The sequence below is a fragment of the Populus nigra genome, chromosome 1 (genome assembly GCF_951802175.1).
Source record: "Populus nigra chromosome 1, ddPopNigr1.1, whole genome shotgun sequence".
NCBI classification, from domain to species: Eukaryota; Viridiplantae; Streptophyta; class Magnoliopsida; order Malpighiales; family Salicaceae; genus Populus; species Populus nigra.
Window position 1 is genome coordinate 37,679,332 of NC_084852.1, and position 21,621 is coordinate 37,700,952.

At 33.5% G+C, this 21,621-nt stretch overlaps 4 protein-coding genes across 7 annotated transcripts; 3 read left to right on the forward strand and 1 right to left on the reverse strand.

Annotated features, from left to right (window-relative positions):
- Positions 1–1,029: 1,029 nt before the first annotated feature.
- Positions 1,030–3,656, forward strand: LOC133680475 (uncharacterized). Its single transcript, XM_062103450.1, has one exon. It carries the CDS (start codon positions 1,265–1,267, stop codon positions 3,446–3,448), a length of 2,184 nt encoding a protein of 727 aa, XP_061959434.1. The 5' UTR covers positions 1,030–1,264; the 3' UTR covers positions 3,449–3,656.
- A 3,018-nt stretch (positions 3,657–6,674) lies between these two features.
- Positions 6,675–7,217, forward strand: LOC133698903 (uncharacterized). Its single transcript, XM_062122013.1, has one exon. It carries the CDS (start codon positions 6,737–6,739, stop codon positions 7,031–7,033), a length of 297 nt encoding a protein of 98 aa, XP_061977997.1. The 5' UTR covers positions 6,675–6,736; the 3' UTR covers positions 7,034–7,217.
- A 2,568-nt stretch (positions 7,218–9,785) lies between these two features.
- LOC133695895 (vacuolar protein sorting-associated protein 55 homolog) lies at positions 9,786–12,419 on the reverse strand. 3 transcript variants are annotated; one of them, XM_062117870.1, is made up of 5 exons: positions 12,263–12,419; positions 11,891–12,022; positions 11,748–11,787; positions 10,244–10,328; positions 9,786–10,131 (listed from the first exon to the last, which is right to left on the reverse strand). In XM_062117870.1, the coding sequence occupies exons 2-5, from the start codon at positions 11,990–11,992 to the stop codon at positions 9,939–9,941; spliced, it is 420 nt and encodes a 139-aa protein (XP_061973854.1). In that variant the 5' UTR covers positions 11,993–12,022; positions 12,263–12,419; the 3' UTR covers positions 9,786–9,938. The 3 variants fall into 3 exon arrangements, with proteins under 3 accessions (XP_061973854.1, XP_061973862.1, XP_061973869.1); XM_062117878.1 differs by having other exon boundaries at positions 11,891–12,000; positions 12,263–12,413; XM_062117885.1 differs by having other exon boundaries at positions 12,236–12,400.
- Positions 12,420–15,936: 3,517 nt separating this feature from the next.
- Positions 15,937–21,253, forward strand: LOC133687507 (uncharacterized). Of its 2 annotated transcripts, XM_062107046.1 has the most exons (10): positions 15,940–16,329; positions 17,108–17,235; positions 17,338–17,409; positions 17,536–17,681; positions 17,760–17,874; positions 17,957–18,037; positions 18,643–18,780; positions 19,407–19,494; positions 20,555–20,668; positions 20,836–21,253. In XM_062107046.1, exons 1-10 carry the CDS (start codon positions 16,080–16,082, stop codon positions 20,856–20,858), a joined length of 1,155 nt encoding a protein of 384 aa, XP_061963030.1. In that variant the 5' UTR covers positions 15,940–16,079; the 3' UTR covers positions 20,859–21,253. The 2 variants fall into 2 exon arrangements, with proteins under 2 accessions (XP_061963032.1, XP_061963030.1); XM_062107048.1 differs by lacking the exons at positions 20,555–20,668; positions 20,836–21,253 and adding an exon at positions 19,577–20,019 and having other exon boundaries at positions 15,937–16,329.
- Positions 21,254–21,621: the final 368 nt, after the last annotated feature.

A 21,621-nucleotide genomic window follows, 5' to 3' on the forward strand; every position in this document is an offset into this window, starting at 1 on the left:
GTTCTGGCTGGTTCTTAAAAGCGAGGAGACTTTGATGGATGACTGCTACCTTTAGCCCGGTATATATCCGCTGATTCATTCCACAGATGTTCAGGCCACCCTAACCATATTCAAACTCCAAGAAATATAGGATCATGGCCAATAAACATTCAACAATTTTTTTTCATGGTGATTTCGTTGGGAAGTCGCAAAATGGTTTAAAAATTTTAACCTTTTCGACGGAATTAGTGAAGGAAATTTTGTTGTCAATTCTGTCAGCTTTGCCATCGACAATATTTAGTCTTTTCTGACAGAATAGATAATGAAACATGTCTTTGGTAATTTTTTTACCGACAAAATAGCTGATAAAAAAAACTTATCGATGTATTTTATTTTTTTGATGCTAATATTTCATTGAAATTCCTAATTACCTATGAAAATATTTTTCATCTAAGGATAATAAATCTTTGACAACTTTTTTCAACCACATGTTTTAATCGGCAAATCTAATCAGTGATATAAATGGTTGAAGGAATGGTATTTACTGGCTAATGTAATATTTCATCAGCATTTTTTAATTTTCTAGTGGTGAACCATGCTAATACAATTTGGAAGGATGAAAATGAAATTTAAAAAATTCACTGTTCATATATTCATGTATATAGAGCAACAACCTGTATCTTTTTTTTTAGCATATTTAGTAATGTTTAGCCACTTTACTGGACTTCATTATACATGACTTAACAGCCAGTTTGCAAGTTAATTATACGCCAAAGAAGCCACTGAACATAATCAATTTTCATCTACTTTCACTGTTTTCTCTGATTAGCTGTGGGATACTGAGTTTCAGATCAATCCCATTTCATTGCCTACAAAAGACAACAAGAAATGCTCTGTCACGCAGTCGGTTGTCTTACAGTTCGATAATACATGACCTTTTTAATTCATTCATTCGCACCAATAACAAGAGAATGTGCTTATCTTTTTCTCTTTGTGACATTATTTATTGCAAGTTGATCCCAACTTGCATTATAAAAGCTCCCATTTGCAGAATATTTTGTTTCTTTTTTGCTGACTTATGACAAGAATTCGCAAAGAGAGGGTTTCCCATCACATGGAACCTTCACTAAGTATGGCGTTCTTTGTACTACCTACCTGACTGTGCTTGGATAAAGAATGACCAAGAGTTGACTTAACTATGTTAGATGCTAAAACAGTACAACATTGCCGATTCTTGTTAAAATCACCAAGACAGAGGGGGAGGAGGGAGCAAAGTTAAATTAACATGCCAGATCCCATACCAGATAGGGTCAAGAGGCTATGGGATCATTGGAATATCAGATCTGCTATTCTTGCTAGCCTCTCATTGCAGGTCTTCCTCATACTGTTTGCCTCCCAGAGGAAACGCACTGCCCACAAATTAGTTATTTTCTTGATCTGGTCGGGTTACTTACTTGCAGATACAGTGGCAAACTTTACCATAGGACACATCTCCACCAGCCAAGGCACCAGCGAACCTAAGCATAAAGACAACAATGATCTCTTGGCGTTTTGGGCTCCGTTTCTTTTGGTGCACCTTGGTGGCCCAGACACCATCACTGCTTTTGCTCTTGAAGATAACGAACTCTGGCTTAGGCACATGCTTACATTCGCCACGCAGGGCTTCGCTACCCTTTATGTCTTCTTCCTGACACTTACCAGTAATAAGGTATGGATCCCGACAGTCCTCCTTTTTTTTGCTGGTGTCATCAAATACTTCGAGCGGACATATTCTTTATACAGTGCGAGCATGGATCAGTTTCGTGACTCTATGCTCGAAGATCCAGACCCAGGACCCAACTACGCCAAGCTCATGGAGGAATATGATTCGAAGATTGAGGCCAAAATCCCGACAGAAATAATAATAATTGAGGAGCCTGATAAACAAATGCAGGCTACAGCTCGCGATACACAAATTAAGAAACTGAAAGATGATCTTGAGGTTGTGCAAAGAGCTTATTACTACTTCAACATTTTCAAAGGACTAATAGTTGATCTCATCTTCAGCTTCAAGGATCGGAATGAGAGCCGCAAGTTCTTCCACAGCATAGATGCAGAAGATGCTTTGAAAGTACTAGAGGTAGAGCTCAATTTCATCTACGAAGTTCTCTTTACAAAGGCTGTTGTTGTGCACTCCGCAATTGGATATGTTTTCCGCCTTTTGTCCTTCATTTTGGTTTTGGTTGCCCTTGCATTATTTCGTTTCATTGTCAAGAAGGACACATTTCACCCACTTGATGTTAAATTTACGTACGTGTTGTTGTGGGGTTCGGTTTCGCTTGATACAATAGCCTTCGTCAGGGCCATTTTCTCTGACTGGACAGTGGCTGATCTCAATAAACTTGGGAAACATCCCGATTCTTGTTGGAAATCTTGTGTGGCCTTTTTCTCTGCATGGAAAGTGCCCCTTTTCAATGTCAAACGTGCCATCTTTAAACTCATTGGTCTTCGTAGCTGGTCTGAGTCTGTCAAAGGCTATAATTTGGTAAGATACTGTGTCAACAGACCTAAAAGCCGGATAGGCATTTTCATGGACAAAGTTCTTGATTTTGTGGGTCTCAAGGATTTCGTTGATGGGATATTTCGAGTGTCCAACAAGCGATTCACTTATGAACTTTGGGAAGTTATATTTGATGAGCTGCAAAAGAAGTCCGATTCTGCAGATGATCCAGAAGATGCCAAGACAATATGTTCAGCAAGGGGTAATTTGGCTCTCCAGGACAATGATTGGGACAAAAATCTCAAGGAGAAATTAATGCCTTACGTTGTCAATGTTACTTATGATGAGAGTCTTCTTCTGTGGCACATCGCAACTGAGCTCCTGTACAACAAGGACGGCAATGGTGATCAGAGATCTGATGATAAAAGTTTCTGCAAGCTCCTTTTAGAATGCATGTGCAACTCCTACGATGTTACAGATCAGAAATACGATGAAAAAGAACTCAGTATGCTCCTTTCAGATTATATGATGTATCTTCTCATTATGCAGCCAGCCATGATGGCAGCTGTGGCTGGTATTGGTAAAATAAGATTTCGAGATACCTGTGCTGAAGCTGAAAGGTTCTTTAAGAGAAGGGATTTAGGATCCAATAAAGAATGGGGAGCGTGTGATAGCATTCTTGGTGTGAATACAGAGGTAAAGCCTGTCGACGTGAAAGGAGATAGAAGCAAGTCAGTGTTGTTTGATGCATGTAGGCTGGCCAAGCTTCTAGAGCGGGAGGAGAAGAGATGGGAGCTACTGAGCAAAGTGTGGGTGGAATTATTGTCATTTGCTGCAGGTCACTGCAGAGCAACTGCCCATGCCCAGCAAGTAAGTAAAGGTGGAGAGCTTATTACGTTTGTTTGGCTATTGATGGCTCATTTTGGCCTAGCGGACCAGTTCCAGATCAACAAGGGCCACGCAAGAGCAAAATTGATAGTTGGCAAGTAAATGTTGATAAATTGTTGTAGCTAATAATTTCTCGGGGCTTGTCAGCTTAGATAACTGTGTTTTGTCTCTCTTTCGACACTCCTTTTTACTTTGCATTTAGCAAGATCTGAAGCTAGAAATTGACCTGATCCATCCATGCTTACTTGAGGTAGCATATATTGATCCAAATCTAAAAATGAAGAATCTAGTCCACCTTCACTACTGTCAATTAATTTCTATTTAACAATGGCTTTTCAAGATTTTACAAGGCACATGGTTATCTAACTGCGAGCCTGCTTGCTTGTTCATCAATTTAATTTTTATATCAGTTTGTGCCTTTGTGCAATAAACGTTCTGGGAAATCATAATCTCCCTTTCTGCTAAAGAACCAAGGCTGATTGTTTTAGGTATATTGAGTAATTGATCTGGTCGAACTGTCACTGCTTGCTCTAATCAATTGTATATTGTACTTCAATAACAGATTATTCTCTAGTTCTTGTCAGTAGAGAAGCTAACAGAGTAGCTGATTCGGTTGCCAGACAAAGTTAAAATCAGATATATAAATGGCCCGTGATACACCGCGCTCAGATGTATCTATACTCCGTTAGTTAGTAGCATTTAGGATTACGCGGTAATAATTATTTTTAAAATATTTTTTATTTAGAAATATATTAAAATAATATATTTTTTATTTTTTAAAATTTATTTTTAATATTATCACATTAAAATGATTTAGAATCATTAAAAAATATATTTTTTTAAAAGTATTTTTGTAACGTAAAAATAAACAATATTTTATTATATTAACGGTATGCCACTGCACTGCAAGCCAACCTAGTTTTTCTTCAATGATGCTAAGGTGATGTAAGTATTTCTAAAAAATAAATTGAAACTTGGGTTATTGACGTGGTTGGGTTTAATAAATTCAGTCAATTTAATAATACAAATAAATAATATAATAAAAATAAATAAACTTACAAGAAAATTGGCAATGATAGACCTTTTTGCTAAAATAAGGTAATCTCAACAAAAACAAATCGAATAAAACTATAATGTTTAACCATCAAGCAACTCAACATTAAAGGGTGAGATGATCATGATTATTTTTAAAATTAGTGAAAATACAAAAGAAAAAAATTAAAAAAATAACAGAGACCAATCTAAAATCAATTAAATATTGAATGATGAAACCGGAAAAAAAATATTAGCTTAAAAAAAAACAAGCAAGACCAGGTGAATCTTCTAAACCTAGATTAATCCCCCAAACTTTCAATCCATTAAATCCTAGACTTGGAATTAACCAAAAAATTTAATTCCTAACCAGTTTAATACTAAATGATGAAACCATGAAAAATATCAAATTTAAAAACTTGTTAAGGTTAAGAAAGAAATAGCAATCAAAATAATGAGGATTAAATCTAACAAGAAAAAAACTATAGGAGGATGAAATCGCAAAAACAAAATCAATTTTAGAAACTATCCCGGACAAAATAACTAGCAATCAAAAAAATAAAGATAAAATATAACACATGAAAAAACAAAAGAAGGATGAAATTTGAAAAAAAAAACAATTTGATAAATCATTTCATACAAAACAAATAGAAATCTAAAAAAATATGGATAAAATCTAAAAGAGAAAACAATTGAAAGAATACCATGAAATTTTAAAAGATAAGGCGCAAAATATAATATGAAAAGAAAAGAAAAAAAAATGATCACCGGTCCAAAACCCGAGACCCTGGCCATACATGTTGATGCATAATAGATGAGTCTTCAAGATAATTAAAATGTTGTCATAAAACCCAATGTATAGTCACTGACCGACCTCTCATGCACTACTAAAAGGGCATGGGGTGTCCACACGTAGACTATATGTTGACAATTGTTTTTTTACTAATTTGATATTTATTAAATTATGAAGCAGCTCTAAGTGAAATTTAATATTACAAAAAAAAAACATGATAAAAAGATAAAAAGCCTTTTCACACCAAATAATTTTTTATTCCAAGGAAAAATCTGTTTTTTTATTGTACTAAAACCATGAAAAGGCAAAAAAAAAAAAAAACTTCTCTTGACAAGTTTATTATTTTTTAACTTTTAAAGGGATTCACATCATTTTAAGTATGCAAAGAAAATTGAAATGAGAAAAAAGCTCATAGAAAAAAGTCATTTCATTAAAAAAAAAAGGTATAAACCAATTTGTTTTCAATTAATTTGTTAATAATCAATTGATCCTTTGAAAACACTATTTCCCCCATCAACTAATCCATAATGTTTTACAAAAAAGGGAAAAAATATAAATATATTGTTCAAATTTATAGTATTTTGTGTCTTAACATCATAGTGTATTCTTGAGGTTTTAATTTTTTTAGCAAATAACTTGTTCATTTAAGTTTCTTTGCACTTATAAATATTTAGTTACTTATCAATATTGGTAAATGTATATTTCCTTTATAATTTTATTTTTTTCTTGTAAATGGTTTTTATAATCATATAATTAATTAAAAATAGATTTCAAAAATTTTCTTATTACACCGCGCTACCAACACATCATTTTTTTCTTTTTCTAATCATTTGTCTTAAAAATATCAAAATATTTTTTTATTTTTATTAACACTTAAATTTATAGATATAATGAGCTGTTGTTTAAAAAATAATTATTCTAGTGAAATAAAACACAAAAAAATGGAAGCACATTAATTAGATTTATGTGAAAGGAAACCTTTGTTATCCTTATTTCATTTTATCTAAAAAAATATTTATTGATTTTAATTGCTTATGATTTTTATTAAATTAAAAACCTAGGAAAGAAAAATATTTTTTTAATTAGAGACAAATAAGTTAATAAAAAAATAATAAATTATAATATGGTTCTTTTTCCTATAAAGTTAAAATAATTACATTTTCTTACAAGAATCAATTCTATTGCATAATTAAATAAAAAAATTATAAGTTCATTGTATAATTGTATAATGTGATCAAATATCTTAATATATATATATATATATATATATATATATATGTTTTGGCTCAATTTATAATTAAATTTATAAACTTTTTTAACATTTATTACTATATATAATTTTTATTTATTTTATTAAATCGTATATATTATTTTTTTTATCATATTTAAAAATTCTTCTTAATGAATCTACACGCGGCGGAGTGTGAGCAGATGACTAGTAGTTTACAAAAAAAAAAAGGTCATTTTCGTAATTCTGAAGACTAAGTACAAACCCAAAAAAAAAAAATCATTTTTCTCCGAAACAGAGTAGCAAATCCCCAAACTAAAAGTTTGAAAGCCAAAAGATGGGTCTCCTCTCGTGGTTCCAAAGAAGCTCCAAACCCGAATCAAAATCCGCTTCTAGCTCCACGAAACCCGAAACCTCCCCGCCCTCCGAAATCCCCGGTATGAACGGCGCCGTCGAGGTACCCCGACCGCCCCCCAAGAACGTCACCGTTTTCGAGTTCGGGTCTGTATCTGCTACTGCGGATAAGGTTACTCTTGCCGGGTTCTGCCCCGTATCCGACGACCTCGAGCCTTGCCGCTGGGAAATCATTCCGGCGAGTGAATCCGACGCTCCTCAGTTTCGCGTTGTATTTTAACTGGGCATTTCAGACTGGACTAGTGAAAAGGGACCCTTTTCTACAGTTTTTTTTTTCCCAAGTTTGAAACCTGTGTTTTAAGAGAATGAGTATAATCTTACCCAGTAGTAATTATGTTGTTCTCTGTCCGTTGGATATCTATGATACTTTTCAGTAATGGGTTTTGGTTATTTTTGGTGGTTTAGTAGAGTTTATTTATTTTTAGTTATTTTTGCTAGCTACTTTTTTTGGTTTAGCAATAAGTGAGGAACTGTTCTTTCTTTTTTGTAGCTTAGGTTTCTATTTTGGATGAAGAAATGATTTGTAGTAGTTATAGTCTTCGTGGCTTAACTTGTTAGCTGAATTAGGATTTCGTAATTATGGAGTCGCTGCAAGATAGATGGATTATAGGTATTTTGTTTCGTTACCATCTTATTAGATGGTTAGATTCTGAAGCTTGTAGGCATACTGCTTAATGAACCCTTTTGAATTTAGAACCTTTTACAATGTAATTGACTGATAAATAGCTCCACCATGATTTGAATTTGGTGCAAGGCATTTTTGACTCGATGTGACTGCCTTCAAGTCAATTCTGACCTGGTGGTGAGGTGGTCAAGTAGGCTTAATTTGTTTAATCATCTCATCGTCTGAATGGTGATTGCCCTTGGAGTTGTAATAGTAGTAGTGTGGATAAATCTTCTACTGTTAAGGCTATCCTTAACTTGAGTTGACAAGTATGTCTTGTAACTTCTTTCTCATGACAATTAAGTGATTTATGAAGCGTGTGGTTAACTGGCTGCTATCATTTTGATGTTGGTGGGTGGTTGTTTATAGAGCTAAGCGTAAGTATTGAGATGATAAAGAGCTGATTTAGTTGTTTTTTTAGTGAGTATGTTGGAGGGTTATCAAGGATTTCATAGAGATTTAGGCCAGGGTTTTGTTAGAAGGTTAAGAAGGTGGTATCACTTGGAATGGAGCTCTTGGTAGCTTGGTTTGATTCGATTGAATGTATTGCTAGGTCAGTTTTGAATCTGTAATGTATCTATGCATGTTTCCAAAGAGATTTGTTGGAAATAGTAGCAGAAGAAAGATAAGCAGGGCCTTGGGCAATTGCAGATAGAGAGGAAAACAATTTATACATGCGCTAGCAAATATCAATTCAGGTCGCAGCAGCTTTCCCCCCGTTCAAAGCTGAAGCCCTCTAGTTCTCTGATTCTGTTACCTTTTGCTTGCCAGCGGAAGGATAATAAAAGCAACTACATTGAGACCAACTTCAACTTTTGAATTTGAGTTATAATTTAAAAGTTATATTTCCTAAATAATTTATGATGAAAACGAGTCGAGTTAGAAGTATATTTGACAAAAAAACTGATTCAAAGCAACTTTTTTTATGAATGAAAGTAATATAAGGTAGAAGTTAAACATTTTAACCTTTTGATTTCATTTTGTAACCATTTTTTATTAAATTGAAAGTTATTTCTAATCAATATATCTATGTTTATATATATATATATATATATATATATATATATATATATATATATATATATATAAAAAACTTAAATCTGTTTGCACTTTGACAGAAGGTTTTATTATTGTTTACAGTGCTTCTTGGACTATGCTGTGGACAGTTTGTGAAAGAAAAGAAAATTGAAAGGTGTGTTAGCAAGTTGATTATTTCATGGAAATTGTTGTTCACTGTTGATTAATTATGAAATCAATAAACGAATAGAAAACTATGATCTATCATTTTTAACTTGGAATTAAACACTTTCTAATAGCTCTTGTTTAGATAAAACATGCAAGACTAATGTAAACAGGGTATCAATTCAAGCCCTCTCTTGTATTGAACCCTCTCTAATGTCATTGAGCATAATATTGGCCATTGATATGAAGTTTGCAAATACAGTAGAGTCAACGTAGAAAGTTATAGAGGGATATCTCTGAAAGAACTCGATGAAATGAAACCATTGCAGTATATCGAGTAGATTAACACATCCCCGACTTACAATTTGTGGAGCATTATTAGTTAATGGGCTGTGCATATAGCAGCCACTTCGGTTGGTTCTCTCTTTACTCTTCTTTTTCCTTAGCTTATTTCCCCTTTCGGAAGGCCTGAGAGTTGAGGTGGTGGGAAATTTCCAAGTCTTGTGCACAGGTCTTTATCCCCCAAAGTTACTCTCAACTGTCAAGTATCTTAATCAGTTCACAATGGATACAGGACTAAATGATATGTGTGATGTGTAGCTCTCCATTTTCGTAGACTCAAAGACCTGCAAGTTGAGATGAGGTTTTCAGTTCTGGCTGGTTCTTAAAAGAAAGAAGACTTTGTTGGATGACTGCTACCTTTAGCCCAGTATATATCCGCTGATTCATTCCACAGATGTTCAGGCCACCCTTACCATATTCAAACTCCAAGAAATATAGGATCATGGCCAGTAAACATTCTCCTTTGGTCAACTCTCCAAGCACATGGTATCATCTATCATAGCTTCACACTGCAATATTCTTAGTCATTTCCACCATCTTTTACACCACCATGGTTTCTTGCTCGAGAATTGACATCCCTTACAACAAGCACTGTGCCTGGATTGTCCCTGAATCAACCAACTCCTAATGATGTTCCTCAACTCACAACCATCCCTTTTGCTCCAAACCAAGATGGGTACTTCCTTGGCGGGGAAGAAATATTGAATCATCCAAGCTCATCTCAGTACTTTTATCCTCAGTAAAAAACTTATATACTGTGATAACACAGTAAAGACACTCATCATGTACAATATATATCATTCAATTAGAACACCATGTTTGCTGAACAGTAAGCACACATATATGAAGGTGTGGCTCGCTGTAACAAGAAAGAAAAGTGTCCTGCAAAGCACTAAAATCAACATTTTTTTACACTTATGAATCAAGTGGCTGCATCTCAGAGCATACTGTAATCATCATCATCGCTCATGCCTATGTAACACATTATGGCAATGACAAATACAAAAAATGATGACAGCTCCATCGCTAGCGCTCCCCATCCAATAATACCGGCATGCTTTAAAATAACTGGTATTGCAATGCTTCCAATTGCTGAAGCTCCGGTCAGGAACTTTGTTGCATTGACCCAACTGTTTCATGAATAATCAGGAAGCACGGTATAGCTAACTGCTTTTGCGCTCTATTTTAAACTGACAAAAAGTCAAATGTTGACCTGGAATCATTTAATTGTCAGAGCCTTACCCACTATCAGATTCTGTGAGAAGTGAGGAACTATTAGAACCCACAAAGAACAGCAAAGGCATTGGAAGAAGCACGTACATTATTACTGCAAGAGAAAAGGAGTTGTCATCAGCATTGCTAATTTCAATCTCGTATATCTCAATGACTGATGAAGGCCATCCTCTGTTTCTCAAGCATCAAATTTAACTGCATGGAAACTATTCAGGATAAATGCAAAGGCCCCTCTACAGGAAATGAAAAGAACTAACAACGAATTATCCAATCAAAGCAACACAACAAATACTCTTACATGCTCAATGTTCAGAGTCACATTAGAACTACAATATCTGTGAGCTCAAACTAATTAATGGACACCCTCTGTGATCTTTAAAAGAAAGAGATATGCCTTATCTATCCATGGATAAGAATACCAAGCATGACTTTTCTAAACCAGTGTATGAGCCTAAACAAGCAATTCAATTTAAAGCAAGGTAAAAATTATGCAAAAAAAATGCATTAAAGTGCATGCATGTTCTTGTCATGTCCATATAATATAAGGAGGTAAAATGTGGCAAGCTACCGGTAGAAGATAGTCAGTGATATTTGTTCTTGAGAAAGAAAATTAATGCCATGCAAGGTACAAGCAAATAGCAGACATCGCTTTCATTTACAAGAAGGCAACAGTGAAATGTAGACAGAATCATAAGAAACTCAACTTTAGTTCAGGAACAGATGTTGAGAACTAATATAAGAGCACGGAAATAAGCATCCAGTATGACAGGTTAGTTGGAACAATATGCACTTACACTAATTGTGCCAGGTAGGGTTATGTCTACAGGAATGCAGCAGGTGATGATTCTACTGGTCAGAATTGCTAAAGTGTCAGCACGCCAATGTCCCAATTGTGAAGAGTTGTGAGTACTTGAAAAGGGTTTCGATGCGCTAGCGTTTTGTAATAAAGATAGGCACCATAGGGATAAGTTTAGTTAGTTTGTTAACACAACTACACATTCAAAAGAAAAACCTCATGACGATAGAGTGGATGCTTAAGCAAATTCGGATTTAGAGAACTAGTCCATCCTGAATCATAACTTCAGCTGGCACAAATTCTTGCATAACCTGCACGTCACTCTCTTATAGTTACTTTATACTGAAAATTGCGATTTCATTTTTATTCTGCTTTTCCTATTTGATTAACCACACTGAAAGAGCATGCAACTGATCTCCTTTCATATGAGCAGTTGCGAATACTTTAGAACCAGGGAAAGAAACTCTAGAACACTTTCAAGGATTCTGCACATGAAGTACAGTATCAATATGAGGGGGTGAGAATAAATTAAAGGATTCCTGTAACTGTGAACCTTACATTTTCAGGAACATGGTAAGTTTCTCACTTTCAACAACTAGATTATGCAGTCATGACACAACAAGTCAGATAAAATTCAAAACTTCCGAGTTAGAAAATATGAACAACAACAAAAATAATCATCATCTTAGGCAAAAACTTGCGGTCACTTAGTCTTACCAGTTAGCATCGGCCACCAGTTATTGTACAAGGCACATGCCTGCAACACAAAACACAGGAAAGAAGAAAATTATGATTAACTTGGCCATAAAATAGTTAAACTAAAAAGATTGAAGGTCATTAGAAAAGAAAAGAGTACAAACCAAGATTTGCAACACAATTCCTCCAGAAACCAAAATGGCCAAGAAACCAATCTTGCCAATACGTAAACAGGCCCACATGTAACCCAGTAAGTCCGGCATCATCACCTCACCTAATCATCCATGGAAACAAACCTGTTGAAATTTCATTCATGCAAAAGTAGGAATAACCCATCAATAATTCAAGCTTCTTCAATCGTAAACTAATCCCAAAATTGTATTTTAAACTGATTTTAAAAAAATTTACAATTTATCACAAACAGAAACAAAAGAGCCAGGAAAGGAGAGAAAGCAGTGGATTATGAATTAAACAAAGAAAGTAGATTGAAAATTAGAAAGGGAGACTACATTAAAATTAAGGAGAGATTTACGTACTGTTGCTGGGGCTCTAAAATTACACTCCGACAAAGACAAACTAAGTGGTTACAAGTGACACCTTGCAAGGAATCTAAACCGTCCTTTTTCTTGGGGGTGTATGTATGGAAAATTGGAAATGGACGATTTTATGATATATTACAATTACATCACATCTCAATTACAACTACAAGTTAAATGCCTCTTTTTTTTTCATTCTCAATTCTTTTTCAATTGCATCCTTTTATTACCAATTTGATGAGTTACAAATTAAACTTATAGTAGAAAGTAACAATATCAAACTAAAAAAACCCCGTGGGACCAAACTGAAATTCACATGAAAAGTTCTTTTCAATCCACATATTTTCTATTTCTTTCTTTACCATACTTATAATTTTTGAAATTTTAGTTTTGACTTAAATATTCATTTTATTTATTTTTTTGTCTCTATGAGAGAAAAAAGAGGAAGTCATAGAAATATAAAGAGCAAGAGATAAAGTCATAGTTGGCATGAAAATATCTTATTCTAGTGTTAAGAAATTTCATTCGATGAGAGAAATTTTATTGGAATGTTTTTTAACATCTAACTTGTTGGAAAAATAGATCGAGGCTTGATAATATTTTTGGAGTTGGATTGGTTTATCATTTAAAATCAATTTAATGTTGATTTAAGACGGAAAAAAAAAGGTTTAAATGGATGTTTTTTATGCTTTTTTTTTTAAAAAAAAAAAGAGTTGAAAAATGATTTTTTTTAATTCTAAAAGTCAAAATTTTGACTTTTCAATCACTAGAGGTGACCCCAGTTGAACCAATTGATGATGTGTGATATGTTATATTTTAAATTAAAATTGGATGGGCGCATGTTATCCCGTCTAGTTTTTTAATAAAAAAAATAGAATGTCAGTCTTGTAAGTCTAACCTTACAGATCAACATGTGTTTGACTCTCTCTTTTTCGGGATAGGGTTTGCTCCTTCCAAACTTGGATGCTTAAGTTGTTTTAGTGATGGCTTGTTTTTTAAAAAAAAATTATATTTTTTATTAAAAATTGATTGAAATAAAATAACTATAGTAATTTTTAGGGTATTGTTACATTAAATATTAGTTTTGAATTTGTTTTCAAATAAGATTATATACTTTGCACCATGCCATTGTAGCATATCTCACATTTCACCATGGGTAGTGAGCTTTTTTAATTTTGATTATCAAACTTTTTTTTCAAGTCATTTGATCATTTTATGGCTAAATTAAAGACTAATTAATTCAAATTTATTAAGAGAGGGCAAGATTGAAAAGGGGGGGATCAAAGTGAGAAAACAAAGAAAATAGATGGCAATTTCAAAAAATTACCCAAAGTTCGCTCAGTCCTCCTTTTCAAATGATAAAATTTTAGTCCCTTTTGTTTTATGAAATTCAAGTTTGGTTTGAAACTTTATTTTCTTATTTTTAAGTTCATGATTTGAGAAATGAGAGAGAGTCACTAGATTTCAATGGCAGAGAAAGAAAGTATTAGTTTTGGCTGCGAAAAATATCTATCTTAATGTGAAAATTGGTTGAATATTGCACATTTTGGGTAAAAAAACACCTTGCTTGATTTTTTTATCACCTTTTCGGTAGTCAAAAACCGAAAAGGAAGATAACACAATGTTTGCTTTTATTTATTTATTTTTTAAAAAATAATTGAGGCTGATGACATGTTGTCCATCCCGTTTGCAAATAAACAAATAGAAGAGGCCATGTGAGCGAGCCTAACTTGTAAACCTAATAGAGTATGACCTCTTTTTTTATTATTTTTAATTAATACCTTTCTTTTTATATGTTTTTTATATATATTTAAATTAATCCTTCCTTTTCTAATTTTTTAAATTGTTTATTTCATCTTTTTAAAGTAAATAATTTTTTATAATTATTTTGTATGTATTAATGTTTAGGCTATTCTAATTCATCAATAAACTTTTTCCCTGTTTTGTATACATAAATTGTATTTTCATGAAGTGTTCATAAAAATAAAAATAAAACATTTATTTTTTTATGAGAAAAAATAACCTCTAAGATAAAAATAAAATAAAATGTGTTAGTTAAAGAAAAAAGTTTGGATTAAATATTTACATACATTTATATCTTTTACTTTTAGGAGAATAATTATTATTTTTTTATTTTAGCATTTCATAGCATGAGCAACTTTGTCTCAATTTATCAATTTTAATTTTATTTTTTTTTAGCATAAACATCTTCATGTTTCTCGATTAAGAAAATCATGATACAATAAAAAGCACCTGCAATATTATCATATTTTTCTACTATGTTAAATATTAACCTGTGATCCTACATGCAATGTTATGTCAGGAAGTCTTTTTAGCATCTATTAATTCAAATGATTATCATTTTGTTTTGTTACTAGTTTATTGGTCCACACTCTACCGTGACCAGATTAATTTTTTAAAAATATAAAAAAGAATGTTAAGAACGTGAAAAGTTTTTTGATAGTGTCATTAAACCTAGTCAAGTGGATTAATATTAAAACCCTCCATCTCAGCTATTTGCCTAGCTCAATTTTCTAATTAAACTGCATGAGAGTTGACTTGACTTAAATTGATCGATTTTATGGATCCAAATATAATCTGGATGACTAGTAAAAACTTCAAGGTAACAACTTTTAAAAAAAATATCAAGACAACAACGTGGTGGATCAACTCCGGTCCTCCCGCAACCCGGGTCATAGACTCTATTAGGTTTAAACCTTTTTTATAAAAAACTTTAATTTAATTATATAATAAAAATATATGCTCAAAAAATTAAATATCGATCCTAAAATAGATATTTATTTAAAATTGTTATAACCCCGTAGAAAACAAACAAAAATAAATTATACAATCTATTTCCTGACCAATCGAATATTGAATGATGAAATAAAAAAAACAAAGGATCAAAAATAAAAAAGCATATTTGGTCGGTGGGTAAACTCGCAAAACCTGTGAATTGAGTAACCTGAGCTAGCACGACAAACTCGTGAAATGAGTTATAGACTCCACTGGAATTAATTTTTTTTAAAAAAATATTTTTTATTTAATTATATGACAACAAAAATAGACGATTGCAAACCAAACATCAACCCAATACCGAGACTTTTTTTTAAACCACGATAACCTTATAAAAAGTGAAACAAAGCTGAATTTCTAATTAACCAAATATCTATAAATGAAGTAAAAAAATAATGTTAAACTTGTTAAACTTTCAAACTATGTCAACCAATCAAAATTGTAAATAGGTTCATAGACTTTATAAAGTTTAATAACATAAATTTTTGCTGAAACTATTTTCTTAACTATATGAGAAAAAAATTAGATGACAACAAAGTCAAGTTTAATTAAAAAGAAAAGAAAAAAAAAAGACATCACACCAAACTATAAACTGGGGCAACTTAGGTTATATTAACAAACTCGCAAACCACTATAACTCTATAAGAAGATAAAATAAAAATAAATAAAGTATAAAACTTAATTACTTTTTAATTTACATTTAATTTTCTTTTCGTGAAAAAAAAACATTAAGAATACTTATATATTTATTTTTTATGTTAAAAATTATTTTTATCCCGGGCGGAGCACAGTTCGCTAGTTACTTCTATGGCAACCTTATGATTGACATGAATGATAATACCTAGTTTTTTCAATCCTTCGTTTTAGAGTAATAGCACTTTAGATCCTCGAAGGAAGAAAATTACACAACAGTCACTCACTCAAGAAACCTACCTTTTTTCTTTGAGCAACATATAGTTTTCGACAGGTCTCCCTTCCCTCTCCTCCTTTGGCTCCTGCAAAAACAGAAGTAACAAAACCCATGTCTTCAACACCAAAAAGGCGCCCAAAACCGGATTTATCTAGTAGGTCTTCGCACCCGTCTACTATATCATCTAAAATTGAACCACCCCATAACTTGTTTCCTTCAAAGCAAGAGTTTCTCAGACTCATCGCAGTACTTGCAATCGCATCCTCGGTAGCTCTGACCTGTAACTTCATTGCTAATTACATCGATCATTCTACAAAACCCTTCTGCGATACCAATTTAGACTCGTCAGATTCTTTATCCAGTATGTAACCCCTGTTTGTTTGTTTTCTGGGTTTTTATTATTATAACCTGCCTTTTAATGCAATATCATTATTTGAACAAGCCAATAAATGTTGAATCTTGTGCACTTTGAGCTTGAGTTGCATCACCTCACAAAGGATTAAACTTGTGTTACTTGGTTTCTCATAGATTTCTTCTTGTCCATGTTTTGTGTAAATTTTGTCTGGTTTGTTATTTTGTTGGGTTCATTGTTTTAGAGCTTGACATTTATAATTAGAGATTTTACGATCCCTAGCCTTTTCGGACTCCAAATCGAAACCTTAAAGCATGGGATTGAGTTTGATTGTGGGTGTTCTTACTTTTGTTACATACATTATATTTTGTGATCTGAAGTTATCTTTTCTCAATCTACATTTGCAATTTCCAAACTTTAATTGTTTTGTTATTTGTAGAATCAGCAAGAGCGTATGGTAGAATTTTGCTGAATAAAAGATTTTATGGGTCCTTAGAAGACAGAAATATTTTTGAACAAAAAAATATTATGGATTAATGTTGAATTGGTAAAACTCACATATCATGTGCAAGTCTAATGCAATGAAGCTCTGCCTGTTTTTGTTTTTAGCATTTTGAACATTCTTTTTCGACCTTTTGAGTTTTGAGTTTTGACTTCCGACTTCTTTCAAATATTTGATGACCAGTGCTACGGTATATCCTAATATTGTAGTCCTTACTAATACTTCCCAACTCAATGTGATACTTATTATGTCAAACAATTCCTCATAACTGATGCTCACTTTCAGATTCATGTGAACCTTGTCCAAGAAACGGAGAATGTAATCAGGGAAAGCTAGAATGTGCTCGTGGCTATAGAAGACACAGAAACACATGCATAGAAGATGGCGATGTTTATGAAAGAGCTAAGAAACTTGTCTGTTCTGAGAATCTTATTCATTCTAGTGTGATGATTTTCTGACCACGGAAGAAACACAGTCTTTCTAAAATCTTCCATTTGCATACAATGCATCTGCAGATGGAGGGGGTAGAAAATCATCTTTGTGAAGCCTATGCTGATTTCCTGTGCTATGGGACTGGGATAATGTGGGTGTGTAACTTCTGCAACACTCCACAGTTTGAAAACCATATCTTCCAGACTATTATTTGCTCACGTTAGTGAATGTGGTGGTTCTTCTATGGGTTTGTTAACATGATTATTACAATTCATTTTTAGGTCCAAGAGGATGACATATTGAATGATTTGGATGGACACCAGCTGTTGGAAAACTATAGCTCAGACAATCCAGTGTATGTGTATACCAAGATGAAGGCAATGGAAACCATTAGTGAAGAATTGCAGACAAGGACAAATCCTAATGGGTATGCTGTTTATTTAGTGAAGCTTTCAGACCCCTGGTTTGGAAGGCCCCGATTACTCTGACATTTTCTTATTGGTAGGAAGAAAGAGTTTAAGTGTCCAGACCTGTTGGTGGAACATTACAAACCATTTACCTGCCACCTTCGTCAATGGATTTCTGAGCATGCTCTTGTTATCGTGCCAGTTTGTGCATTGGTAATTCACTTTTAAAGGCATGCACTTATGCTTTAATTTAATCATCAATGTTAAAGCATTCTCACTGTCTTGAGACCTACAGGTTTTGGGATTTGCATTTCTAGTTTGGAAAATTCGACGGAGATGGTATCTATCAACCAGAGGGGAAGAACTTTACCACCAGGTATACAATGCTGTGACTTCTAATGGTGTAAAGACCTTAGTTGCATGATTATTATTTATGATGATCACTCCTTGCCATAGCTTAGCTCTCGTACAGATCACCATGCATCATTTAAATGTTTTTGATTCAAGACATGATTTCCTACTTATCAATTCTACAGTTATAATTTCAGATTTAAATTTGAACAACGTGTTTAGATAGATCAATTCTTGGAGGACAGAGAGCTGTAACCTGCCTACTTTTCTGCATAGAAGATGAATTATTAAAGTCTGTTTAGAAACAATATTTTAATAGCTATAATCCTTAAAATGTCATCTTTAGGTCCGCTTGCACCTGCAAGGATAAAATTGATTGTTTTCCTCCCTGGAGTTGGGATTCTTACTATGGACCGAATTTATCAGTCTTCTTTTGCCGGTTTAATGTGATCCTGTAAAGTTGATATTAGGATACCACACTAGATGTTATAATGCGCACAGTGGCAACTTGGCACTGATGCCTCTGCATTAACAGGATTGAGGCAATTGACCACTGATATATGTCCCCATATTCATTTGTTTTGCTCTTAAAATAAATAAACACTAGTTGAACTGTTGTCTTTTTGTAAGGTTTGTGACATACTTGAGGAAAGGGCCTTGATGTCAAAGAGAGTAAACGCAGAATGTGAACCTTGGGTGGTGGCCTCTCGATTACGGGATCATCTGCTTTCTCCCAAAGAAAGGAAAGATTTTGTTTTATGGAAAAAGGTATTAATCTATGAATCTGATCATGCCTATAATCGTGTATCTTTCCCTATGGATTGATATTGCAAGCGAAATAGTATTTGCTCATCTTGACTTGCTTGAATTGGTTGGGAAAGTTTGCTCTAGCCATCATTTTTTTTGTTTATAAGAAATATGAGGATACGAGCAATTTTAGAGGAAGGAGCTGTTGCTCAAACTAACTGCAGCTAAAAAGGGGTTTGGTTTCTTTAATCAATACTACCCATCCTTTAAAATATCCACTGTTGAAAATGTAGAGGACCATATCTTTTGTAATTTGTACTGGCACCATCAGCTTTGGTTAGCTTCCATTTTTTGTTAATATCTAATTGTTACTTCTCCAAGGCGACCAGTTTCCCCTATTGTCATCATCATCAAAGCATTTGGCTAGAAATTTTTGAAAGCATTTGTTGTAACTTTGCCAATCCTGCACTCAAATATTTTGAGACCAATTCATTGCAATTAGAACACTGGTTTGTTCTTTCTATTGAATTTCTTAGCATTTTTCATTTGTAATGGAGTTTTGTGATACAATGACTTCTATGCCTGATAAATAGTTTGGCAATTAATGATCTTATGTTTCATGGTGATAAGTAATTTATATCATACAGGTTGAGGACTTAGTGCGGGAAGATTCTCGAGTAGATCGGTATCCTAAGCTAGTGAAGGGTGAATCAAAAGTGGTGTGGGAATGGCAAGGTACAAGAACTGCATTATTTCCTTTCTCATGCAAATTGTGTCCTAGCTCCTAATTGTTCTCATTTCATTGTTATCAACACAGGTATGAGAAGACTATAATTCTAAATAAAATATCTTTGGAGATAAGGGGCTTTTGGCAAAGTGCCTTAGAATATAAATGAACAGCAGGGACTAATTAATTTAAGATTGATCTGACACCCAGAGCAGGGTTCTTATGACTAAAATGGTTTCCCCCATGCTTTGCATTATGGTTAATTAAATTTTTTTTATTTCCTTTACATTTTAAACCATAATGGACGAATCAACGACTTTCTGTAAAGCATCAGATTACCTTTTGTCATCCAAGATGATGACATGTGGTGTAGATCTGTAAAATTTGTAGGATATATCTTGGATACATGCACAAGTTTTCTATTTCTACCTTGTCCCTTGGAGGGTGAGGGATGACAGGGTTGTTCTTCATCTGGAATCCTTGGAGTATGATTGTTATTTTCTATTCAATGCTACACAATTACTAGTTGGTTATTCCTTTGTTGTTAAATGGCTTTCATCTTGTCTGCTGTGGGGTTTTGCTGCCTGTTACTTTTAGAGTGCTTCCAGTCGGTGAAACAAATATTAATTCTCAAGTGAATGACATTGCTATCGTGAAATTGGGATAGATTAAATATAAGAGGCTCTCAATCCTCTTTTTCACAAGTCCCAACTCTTGTACAAGTTCTCTGATTTGAGCAAACACAGGTTAACAAAAGTTAGCATTGTGAAACTAATGGCATGAGTTACATCGCAATCAATTCAGCTGGCCTAGTTGTACTTACACAGCAGTGGCCTAAAAAGCATGTGTATACCAATGAATGAAGGGATCAAAATAATACTGGAATGACTAAAATAGAATCAACGTTGACTCTATTGACTCCAAACCAGAAAAATTGTGCTTCTTATCCCATGTCCATTTTAAAATCATGTTTGATCGGTCACTTTACCAAATTGTACAATTGTGTAGTTGGCAGTTTATTTTTCTTTCTGAGTTGGATTGACATGTGTCTTATCTTTTTTTTCATAGTTGAAGGTTCGTTGAGCTCGGGGAGAATGAGAAAAAAAGTAGAGTCGAGCAAATTAAAGTCCAATGATGGTGTAAAAGAAAATTTTGATAAAGAACGCCATGAGTTGAAGCCTGGTGAGCTCATGATTTAATGCTCTTTGTTTCACAATTGCACTTCATCCAGTGACTTGATGAACTTGACCTGTTCAGCATTCCCTTTCTCAAGTTGCATTTTTCTGGGATTTCTTTGCATGCGGGTATGTTGTTTCACTAACATGTATAGATGACAAATGTTTGTACAGAGCCCAAGATACTGATGTTTTGACCTGAGGTGCTTTGTCCTCACTTATGAGCTAAATCGACCAAATCCTGGCAAACATTTGGAAGGTTCTCCTAGCTTGTGTATTGAATCAATTTTGTATAAAATGTCTTTTCAATGGAAGAGAACATGATAGAAGGATGCAAGACTTTTGCGAGTTCTGGATAACCTGTGAGTTCCATGGACGAGTCAGGTCTTCAGAGGTTGGGAGGTGTCCTATACATTTTCTTTGTCCCTGGATTGTGTGGCTAATAGTTGGAACATCTGTTTCCCTATTTGAAGCAATATGAGGCCAAATGGGGTATTAGGCGTAGGAATTCCTTGTACATGGAATTTTCGTGTGTAATCTGAGATGTAGCTAGTACTTTTGGCTTTAGAAATTAAATTATATGTTTTTAGCCGATGCTATTTTGTCAAAACTTTTGATCAAGTGTGTTAAAAAGGAAAAATACTACATTGATTACCAGCCAAATGCTCTGCAAAGTGGATATAACTAGAAATAAATTAGTTGCTCTTTTGTTCAAAAGTTTTAGATTATGTTTGTTTATTGTTACGGGATAGAAAAAATAATCGGAAAAATAGATTTTTTTGTTTTGAAAAAACATGATTTTATTTTAAATTTGTCCTCGGTTTATTTCCTCAACTAAACATGTTCTTGTCCCTTCCTTCCACATTTGTATTTATATTTTGAGATACTATAAACTAAAAGGGAAGGGAGGTCTAAACAATGGAGAGAGACAAAATGCTAAAATGCCACTGGAGAGAGAGA

What these genes read in the sequence shown, in the direction of transcription:
- LOC133698903 (XM_062122013.1), top strand. Translation starts at nt 6,737, where the DNA reads ATGGGTCTCCTCTCGTGGTTCCAAAGAAGCTCCAAACCCGAATCAAAA.
- LOC133680475 (XM_062103450.1), top strand. Translation starts at nt 1,265, where the DNA reads ATGCCAGATCCCATACCAGATAGGGTCAAGAGGCTATGGGATCATTGG.
- LOC133695895 (XM_062117870.1), bottom strand. Translation starts at nt 11,992, where the DNA reads ATGATGCCGGACTTACTGGGTTACATGTGGGCCTGTTTACGTATTGGC. An exon ending in GAATTGTGTTGCAAATCTTG is followed by an intron (nt 11,788 to 11,890) that starts GTTTGTACTCTT and finishes TTTGTGTTGCAG; the next exon opens with GCATGTGCCTTGTACAATAA. An exon ending in CTGGTGGCCGATGCTAACTG is followed by an intron (nt 10,329 to 11,747) that starts GTAAGACTAAGT and finishes TTTCTCTTGCAG; the next exon opens with TAATAATGTACGTGCTTCTT.
- LOC133687507 (XM_062107046.1), top strand. Translation starts at nt 16,080, where the DNA reads ATGTCTTCAACACCAAAAAGGCGCCCAAAACCGGATTTATCTAGTAGG. An exon ending in GGGAAGAACTTTACCACCAG is followed by an intron (nt 18,038 to 18,642) that starts GTATACAATGCT and finishes TCTTTTTGTAAG; the next exon opens with GTTTGTGACATACTTGAGGA. An exon ending in AGTGGTGTGGGAATGGCAAG is followed by an intron (nt 19,495 to 20,554) that starts GTACAAGAACTG and finishes TTTTTTTCATAG; the next exon opens with TTGAAGGTTCGTTGAGCTCG.